This window comes from Castanea sativa, chromosome 12 (assembly GCF_040712315.1).
Source record: "Castanea sativa cultivar Marrone di Chiusa Pesio chromosome 12, ASM4071231v1".
NCBI lineage: Eukaryota > Viridiplantae > Streptophyta > Magnoliopsida > Fagales > Fagaceae > Castanea > Castanea sativa.
Genome location: NC_134024.1, coordinates 37,060,573 through 37,070,147, shown reverse-complemented (window position 1 = coordinate 37,070,147; position 9,575 = coordinate 37,060,573). Strand labels below are relative to the sequence as shown.

General features: G+C 35.2%; 2 protein-coding genes across 2 annotated transcripts; one reads left to right on the top strand and one right to left on the bottom strand.

Annotated features, from left to right (window-relative positions):
* Positions 1-3,923: 3,923 nt before the first annotated feature.
* On the top strand, positions 3,924-5,646 carry LOC142621046 (uncharacterized). Its single transcript, XM_075794363.1, has one exon. The coding sequence runs from the start codon at positions 4,063-4,065 to the stop codon at positions 5,482-5,484; it is 1,422 nt and encodes a 473-aa protein (XP_075650478.1). The 5' UTR covers positions 3,924-4,062; the 3' UTR covers positions 5,485-5,646.
* A 2,463-nt stretch (positions 5,647-8,109) lies between these two features.
* Positions 8,110-9,575, bottom strand: LOC142618716 (uncharacterized). The gene is made up of 4 exons (XM_075791706.1): positions 9,507-9,575; positions 9,245-9,345; positions 8,991-9,087; positions 8,110-8,603 (listed from the first exon to the last, which is right to left on the bottom strand). The coding sequence occupies exons 1-4, from the start codon at positions 9,565-9,567 to the stop codon at positions 8,119-8,121; spliced, it is 744 nt and encodes a 247-aa protein (XP_075647821.1). The 5' UTR covers positions 9,568-9,575; the 3' UTR covers positions 8,110-8,118.

Sequence of the window (9,575 nt, the reverse complement as noted above, 5' to 3'; positions counted from 1 at the left end):
GACAAGTACAAAAGCGTATAAAATTAAGGATTAAGTAAAACTTATTGCTAAGGCACGGAACTAAATCCGCTGTCCTTAAGAAGCGATTTTGCCCACACTGTAATGAATCCGTCAGTGCAAATGGGAGAGGTGGTCACTCTCTAGGATACAACGGCAACTCTGTTAATGTGCACTCACAAACAGAATTTCGAACTCGTCACAAGTGCCCTAGAGAAAATTTTCAACAAAAACAAAGTAGCTAGAGTATCAAAAGTAATATGTGTTTATTTGTTTTTAACTAATATCATACATGCAGAATATTGATGGTCTTAGAGCTCTAAAAAGAAAGTAGCTAAAGATGATTCGAGTGAAAAGGGAAAAGCAAAAACAAATGAATTTTCTTTCCCATTGATGTCACAAGCCGCTATGTATTTTTTGCAAAACATGGGAAGGTGTGGCTGACTTTTTTATAAGGAAATATGAGAAGATTGAGGGTTTTGTTTACTGCCAAAAATTCCCACGCCAGCCAAGGAAAATTCTAGAGCATGGGCTTGGGCTTTACAACAAAATATCATGAGCTTAAATTTTAAAACATACCCAACAAGGTTCACCCCATGTAAGAGAGTGAATACATATAATAATACCACCTCTTGCGGAGGGTGATACAGAGGTCAATTTACCACGAAGTTTCAAAATCATCCTTAGACGCTCATAAAGAGTTGTATGGCAGTGCATGCATGTCACATGCCATACTAATATATAAAAGGATTCTGTAATCGATTTTGCTTCAAAAATCAAGTTTCCGATAGGTGGCTGAAGAATCATTTACATCCTTCAAATATTTAATGATGGTCTTTGAGTCACCTTCTAGGACAGCTAAGGAGAAACCAATTTCAGATGGAAAGTCGAGCGCCCTCCTCATTGCTTCTAAAGTTTCAACCTTAGCAATAGAACTAGGGAGGATCAAATTTGTGACAGGGAAACAATGACAAGGCCATTAGAGTCAAGGATAACAACTCCTGTAACACTATTCTCTCAAAGAGCTTTTTATTTATATAATTTATAAGCTCCTCCTAAAAGCTTATATATCAACTCAAAATAGGAAATTCCTATAAAAAAAATTATAAAATTGGCATAGATAATCAATTATTTATGTACCCTATTCTCCATAAGAAAAACTCTATATACCCTATGCTATATTATTTATTTATTTATTTTTAGAGCCTGATGATAGATTTTTATCATCAAACTAAGATGCTAATTGGTTTTTGGTATAAGCATGAATTGAATTTCAAATCTTCCATTAAATTATCAAAAGTTTTATTAGGTGCTCTTCACTTGGATATAATTAGTTAACTATTACAATTTATAATAAATATGGAATGGAATTTTTGTTAAAATAGATGAGTTAGATTTTTTTTTTTTGGGTTGTGTTAACGGACACTGTAAGATGTCCGTTAACAACACATTTTGGATAATTTTGTGTGTAACTTTTTTAACTTTTAACATTTTCTCAATTTTTGGTAAATTTTTTTATCCCTTTTAGCAATTTTTTTGACAGTTTTATTTCTTATTTTTAAATGAAACACAAAAAAAGAAATGTTAACAAGTACCGCATGATGCTTGTTAACATTTCCCCTTTTTTTTTAATCAGTTCCAAACAAAGAAATCATTAATTGTGATGGAATTGTAAATCCTATCAATTTAAATGTATTTTTATGCTGTAAACTTTAGTAGCATCCTGTTCTCCAACTTTCCCCATCCCCAGTGTTTGTTGGGAAAATTGTTTCCGTTCCAAGAACAAACAATAGGTAAAAAAAAGTTACACAGAAATTCTTTTCAGTTTTTAGTGTAAAATCCATAATGGGACCCACAGTACAAATAAAAAAGCAAAGTACTAGAGCAAGAGCCCTCTGATTGGCTACAAACGAAATGGCTTCTCTTACTCTCTCTCCCCCCTGGAAATGGAATTCGCATGCTCTCTGTCAATTCCGGAAACGATTTTCCGTACAATCCACAACGTGTAGACAACGCTCCACTATTTACTCGAAACGTGTCCGTATCCGCAATCCGTATCAGACTCGGTTTTGAGGACAGTTAGACGTCGCTTTCAAAGGACACTGACAACTGGGACACGAAGTCGGCGGCTGCGGCGCGTCATTGTCGGCTCACGGCTCTCTCTTTCCGCAGGTTTCTCTGTCTTGTCGGCTGCCCAACTAGTTTCCGTTACCGAAGTTAAAAGTTCGAATGGATTTATGAGTTATATGGTGACGTGCCAGATGAAGATCCACTTGATTTAGATGAATGTGTTCGAGGTTTATGAGGGTTTTAACCTTGGTAAATGTGTGGAACATATTAAAGCTCTGAATTGGCCTCTGGGAAGCCGGGTATTTTGGTTCTGACTTCTGAGGCGACACCTTGTGTTACATGCAAAGTGTGAAGCTCTACGGTCTGCTCCAAAATGTCTATTCTAACCCTTCTTGCTTTTCCAATCGGATGTATCACCCATTATAATGATTACCAAAACTTCAGCTGGTATAGCTTTGCTTGAAGTTTGTTAAATTTTGGTTTTAATGTAAACAAAAAAAATCATATAATGTTTCAATGTTTTTGTTATGAAAAAAGTTTAGGATACAAAATTTTTCACAATTACATGGTAGAATGTGATCAGTGAAGAAGAAATAGTAAGTCTATATATAAATGATGATTAATCACTTATAGTCTGCCACGTTTGAGTTGTAACAAAAAAATTGTAGAATAATTTGTGTTCTTAAAATTACTCTTTTATTATATATTAAGTGTTGATCATCCCTATCAACTTCACACACTTGAAATTTTCATTGATCTTTTCAAACATATATGAATATATAAATTTTTTACAACAAATAGCCAAAATATTCAAATGATTCACTTAATATATGGAAGCTAATTTTCTTACCCATAATAAAAAAAGCAAAAATCTAGAAACACACTTATTATTTATACACCAAAATCCACACCATGCTTAAGGGTTAGATTGTAACTAATACAGTTAAATATACTTTTTAATTAAGTACTAGTGTTGATTCCATATATAAGTGCTGATATCAAACCAAAGGTTGATACTCAAGCATATGGTGATTTGGGTGTGAAAATAATTATATTCATAGACAGACTAAAATAAGATGAAGCTCAACTCAACTAACTAATACATTTTTTTATACTCATACTAAAATTAATATTATGATGATGATGATGATGATGGAGAGGAGGTTGCCGATAAAACTTGATTAGTCCATCACATGGGGTCGAGGCATTGCTATTTCTATTGGTATATTTATCGACTTGGAAATGATTTATTTTTGGCAGTGTATTTGCACTTGTGATTAAAAAAAAAAAACTAAGTTAATTTATTTTTAAAAAGCAGAAACTTATATTATTTGAAATAAAATTAAGATAAAAAATAGCGTGGGACTCATAAGTAAAACATAAATAAATAAAAATTTAGCTTATAATAAGATACCAAACAAACAAGGTCTGTGAGATACTTAGGAATTAAAAAAATAAAAAGAAATACAAGAAAAAAGAATCCTAATGATACATTGAAAATGACATATTGACACGGGCCATGGCCATTGCAACATCACTTTGCATTGGTCTGCAAGTCACTATCGAATTTAAAAAAAAAAAAAAATTGAAATGCAAACAAACAGAAAAGAAAAAGAAAAAGAAAAAAGAATCCTAATGATAACCATGACAGATTGACATGACCATATCTAGGATCTAAAATTTTAATATTATTATTATTATCACCAAAAAGAAAAAAAAAATGAAAAAGAAAATTCTTTACTTGATGCCTTTTGGTCTCCCTACTCTCTCTCCTCCACTTATCCACAAAACAAACCCACATTGGTAAATTCAACGTATATAAATAAGGTGCTGCAAAAACTTCAGAATTCAGTACCATCTAGAGCCAGCCAAAACAATACCAATACCAAGTCTCCCACAGCACTACAGTCACTCACTCAAAATCTCCACAACCCAACCACTCCCTCTCATTCTCTCTCTCTCTCTCTCAAAACCCAAAAAACCTTTACAGCTCCAATGGCTCTGTTCCATTCATTTTCCTGTTTCATCGTCATCATCGTCGTCTTCCTCTCAACCCTTATGTCTCTTCTTGTCATTTCACACCAGCAACCATTGCTAGACCCAGCTGAGCAAGACGGTGTGTACCATGTCCTTGACTCCATCAACCCCACCATTCCTTGGCGCTCACTCTACCCCGATGACCTCTGCTCCTCCGCCCCACACGGCGTCGTTTGCGACTACTTCACCGATTCCGATTCCGATTCCGAAACCGATACAACAGTAACAGTCCACGTCACCCAGCTCAGTTTCGGATACGTTTCGGACTACACTCCAAACCCACCTTGCTCCTCAAACTCCACGCTCAACCCTCTCCTCTTCACCTCCTTCAGCTACCTCCGCAAGCTCTTCTTCTACAAATGCTTCAACGAAACGAAACGCGTTTCGCTCTTCTCCGACGTTTCGCCGAGTTTCTTGTCCACTCTCGAAGAGTTGCTGTTCATAGACAACCCATCTTTTGTTGCCCCTCTCAGTGGCATTTTCCGTAATTACACCAACCTGAGAAGGGCGGTTCTGACCGGGAACGGAGTCTTCGGAGAAATCCCAGATTGGGTTGGCGATTTGGTCAATCTTGAAGAACTCACACTTTCAAGAAACCAGCTTAATGGTGGGGTTCCCTTAAATTTTCCGAAGAAGCTCAAGGTTCTTGATTTGAGTCATAATCATTTTGACGGATATGTCCCTGAATCTTTGGGTAATCTCACTGAGCTTCTGAAGCTGGATTTGAGTTTCAATGGGTTTTATGGTAAAATCCCAGATGGCTTAAGTGGGTTACAGGGGTTGGAGTTTTTGGATTTGAGTTTTAACCGTTTTGGCAATTTTGGGGTTCCATTGTTTTTAGCGGAGATGCCAAAATTGAAGGAAGTGTATTTGAGTGGGAATTTACTAGGAGGGCAGATTCCAGAAATATGGGAAAAGCTGGGGGGTATTTTGGGAATAGGGTTGTCAAATCTGGGACTTGTTGGGAATATTCCAGTTTCAATGGGGGTGCATTTGAGAAACTTGAGCTACTTGGGTCTTGACAACAACAAGCTTGAAGGGACTGTGCCTGTGGAATTTGGGCTTTTGAAGTTTGTGAATGAAATCAATTTGGAGAACAACAATTTGAGTGGCAGAGTCTCATTTTCTGAATTCAAAACTGGTCAGAAGCTAAAGCTAGAGGGAAATCCAGAGCTTTGTGGCGATGAAGGATATGGTGGATTGAATTTGAAGGTGTGCAGCAACAAACCTGTTACAGTTATTCCTAACCCTGGTCTTTTCAATGTGGCTAGTAGTTCTTCATTGCAGGTTGTTCCTCATGTGTTTATAATAATATTTGTTGGGTTTTTCAGTTTTTTGTTTTTCTTTGTTGGATGCTTAGGTTGGGGGGGATTGTGTTAAAAGAAAAGACAACAACAGATTAGGGCTGACAAAGTTATAACAGGTTAATAGTACTCTTACTACTTGAAAAAAAAAATTGAATTTTTGGGTGGTGTTCTAAAGTGTCTGTAGTGGGACAATGATAGCTATGTAATTATGGTATTTTGTCAATTGAAATGAGAATTGCATATAGTATCAGCGTGTTTGCTTATGTTAATCTGAAAATTCTTTGGATCTTTGACACCATTATGTGAATTTGGTTTCTATTATGCAATCTTTATTGTTTTGATTCTTTTATTTTTCCAGGAGACCCAATTTTGCGTTTATACTTTTGTCTAATGTTGAGCGTATAAAAAGCATTCTCATCAACAATGGCAAAAAATTTAGTATTTACAATTTTAAAATACTACTTTTTCAATTTTAATATCTTATTTTACAATATAACAAACATCAAAACTTCTAGTTTTTTTACAACTTCATTTAAATATTATTTATTTATAATTTTTTATTCCTTTTTTGTTTTTATTTTTTCATCCCCCCTCTCTCTCCCTCTCTCCCTCTCGATGACTCACACCGATGAGACCGATCAAGTCGACGATCCACGCCGGTCACATTGATGATCCACGAACCCAGACCCACAAAATCGTCGGAGCACATCGTCGGAGCACATTAGACCACGACCTAAAACGTCAAATCCATAACCCACACAACCACTGCCGAATCTAACATCAAATCATAAACTTAAAAAAAAAAAAAAAAAAAAAAAACAATTGCAATAGAGATCAACTTGGCTTGATGCTCCGACTTGGGTTTCGTCGGAGAGGGAGGCAGAGATGTCGAGTAGAGGGAGAGAGAGAGAGAGCAGATAAATGGGAGCAAGAATGAGAGACAAATGAAACAGAAATGAGAGAGAGAAAAGAAAATTTGGAGAAAGAACACAAAGAGAGAATATAAAATGATTTTTTTTTTACAATCTTGTTACAGTGCACTGCTAGAGATAACAATCCATTGTAACTGGATTGCAAAATTAATAGGATTTAAGAGCATTAATAGGGTATGCTTTTTAGCATTTAGCATGCTAAAATTTACCATATATACTATTTAACATTCTTAATGAGAATAATCTAAATGTGCAATTCGAGTCTTTCATAATTTTAATTGTCCATTATATATTTGAAATGTAATTGTCTATTCAGTATTCACCCAATTTTAAGAACAAACCTACAAAGTACAAACATGAAAAATTTCACCATTTTTCTATCACAACTTATTGATGTGATGGAGTGTGATTTGTATTACATCACTTTTACACTAGATACCAATTATTTACATCATTTTGTTGTAGACCAATTCACAATGTGAAATTTGTTATGAATTGTGAAATTAGGAAACGACCAAATTTTTACTAAAATTTTCTGCAAGATTATCCCTTTAATCCGAATTTTCAAAAAAATTTCTGCATGGTTATGATAGTTTTCTTTGGGGGGGGGGGTATGTTGGTAAAGGTATTTTTATTTTTATTTTTTACCTTTCTCTTTTGTCGGGGCCAAAGGAAAAAGGTGGGCTGTTGCAACCTCAAAACATGGTTTTGTCTGATGTGTGATTTTGGGCAACATTGATAAGAAATGATGAAGACACAGACAAAAGTAGATCTCCCTTTTATGCAAAGATAGCTAGCCTGGATTGCTATGGATAATATCATAAATAGAGGAGCAGCTAAAGTGCATTGGAATTGACATGGGTTCAGCTTGCATTCAACACTTTTTGAGGGGTATCCATCAATGTGGTTGGACAACGCTACTGGAAAACTGGCATGCAATTCTTTTTACTCTTTGCATTTACTTTCCCCTTGAGTTTGACATTGCTGTTGGAAGTAACTGTTACATTCATTAACTATTTACTCCAATATACTTTTACCAAATCCTAACAGATGTTTTATGAAATGAGCGTTTGGATTGCGATTTTGGTTTTTTTTTTTTTTAGTCTTGCATTGTTCATAAGATATGAATAGTACATTTAGACTTATGAACAGTATCAAGCCGTATGAACAATAATTTTATTATTATTTTTAGTTTTAAGTATAATAAGGGTCCGTTTGGATAGAGCTTATTGCTGAAAACTGAAAACTGAAAACACTGTAGTAAAATAATTTTTAAATGTGTAAATAGTACTGTGAGACCCATTTTTAATAAAAAAAAAATCTGTAAAGTGAAGTTTGTGGGTTCCATGAACAGTACACGAGACCCACAAATGTGCTGAAAGTCAACAAAATTGGCTACTGTTCATGCACAGTAACATGAACAGTAGCCTTGTCCCCTATGAAACGCGTGCAGCAGAAGGGAAAAAAAAAAAAAAAACACTGAAGTCGCAGACGCTAACTTTTTCATCCGTATCCAAACTCAGCCTACGCGTCATCTAAACGGACCCAAAAATGTTCTCAAATGAAAATATATATATATACACACATATACAAAAAAGATAAATCAGTAAGATATTAAACAGAGGACTGAAAAAAGACAAAAAAAAAAGAATTATCTTTAGCAGAAGGATCATACAAGGCTCCATGAAGAAGAAGGAAAAAAAAACAAAAAATCTGTTTAGTTTCAACTAAGCATAGTTCTATCTACCAGTATAAAGTACAAAAAAAAATAATGTTCAAAAGATTCCTGCATATCCTTTTGGTGTTCCATCTTCAAAAGCCTTTGGGCGAAGCTCACTGTTCCTTGATGTGGAAACTGATCCGGATCCAGGTCCTGGATCCGAGAATGGAGATTGATATGTCTCAGGAGCTGGGGGTTTCAATCTTGATGATCTTGTGGAACCACCACCAGAGTCTTTGGATTTCTTCCTCCTGATCTTTTTAGGGACGTCTGGAAGGCTGTGTGCAGGTGACACACTCTCTAAGCTTGACACACTTGATAGGCCTGGATCGATGGGTAGCCGGTTCAGTTTGGTAGCATCAGTTGATTCCTTGGAACTTTTAGATGACCTCCTTGATTGTCTTGTTTTTTCTGTTTTTTCCCTGCTAGGGGATCCAGTTGCAGTACTGCTTGATGATGCGCTGCGTCTTGACGACCTAGGCAATTCTGGCAAGTCCCTTGCCGGAGAATTTGGAGCCCGTGCAGGTCTTCTAGTTGAATCTATATTCCAATCAAAATGCATAATTAATGTGTTTGAAATTCATTCGAGAATTCAACGTACTTCACCTAAGGAGCTGAGCCTAAATTTTGTTTCCCTTTTATATATATATTTTTTTTACCTTTGATCATGGAAGTACATACATTTTCTCAACCATCATGGGAAATGGTAACATGTCAATTATAGGAATGCCATTTATAAATGAAGACAACTTTTGAAGAAAATTGTGATAAGATCAAAGCTTGAATGTACTCATCCTCAATTTAGAAGGTTAAAAATTAACACTATAAATCAGAAATATGTTATTCCAAAATTATTCGAGCAAAAGCATCATCATGTATTATAATTTTATAAGCAATATAGAAGAAATGAAGTATTGTTGTACATACCTTCGGAGACCCATTGGATTCCAGTTTCCTCTTTCTTGTCTCCTGGATGACTTAATGGTGCTGATGAAAATCCTGGTGGTGCTTTAAATTCATTCATCTGCACAATGTCAGAATATGGCCTTACATTACATGAGCCTTGTGAGCAAATATTCAATTAAGGAGGAAGAAGAAGATTTAAAAAATTGGATGTTCCTCTACAACATTTGATCAAAATCTTTAACAAAACTATAATAAAACACAATAAGAAACTTTACCCAGCTAGGAGAATGTACTGATGGACCATCCCATCCTATATGGGCAACATGCTTCACATCTGTGGGAAAACCAATCTCCATTTCAGGTTCTTTTTCATTATCTGCAAATATGTGGCATTTTTTTTTTTCAGTATCAACAAGAGAATCATAAATAAAAAAATCCAAGTATAAGTTGGACATTCAAAATGGGACAAAAGATTTTTATTCGGCGTTATATAATAAAAATAAACACAATTACTCCATCCTATCACACTTTACTCACCAAATATTTGAGAAATGTATCTTAGGCCTTTTAGAAGGCCTTTCATCTTGTTGTTGGACATTTCAATTC

Bases quoted from the DNA above. Each gene is read 5' to 3' on its own strand.
- LOC142621046 (XM_075794363.1), top strand. From the start codon at position 4,063: ATGGCTCTGTTCCATTCATTTTCCTGTTTCATCGTCATCATCGTCGTC.
- LOC142618716 (XM_075791706.1), bottom strand. From the start codon at position 9,567: ATGTCCAACAACAAGATGAAAGGCCTTCTAAAAGGCCTAAGATACATT. The intron at 9,346-9,506 runs GTGAGTAAAGTG...ACATATTTGCAG, and splicing joins ATACATTTCTCAAATATTTG to ATAATGAAAAAGAACCTGAA. The intron at 9,088-9,244 runs GTAAAGTTTCTT...GACATTGTGCAG, and splicing joins CAGTACATTCTCCTAGCTGG to ATGAATGAATTTAAAGCACC.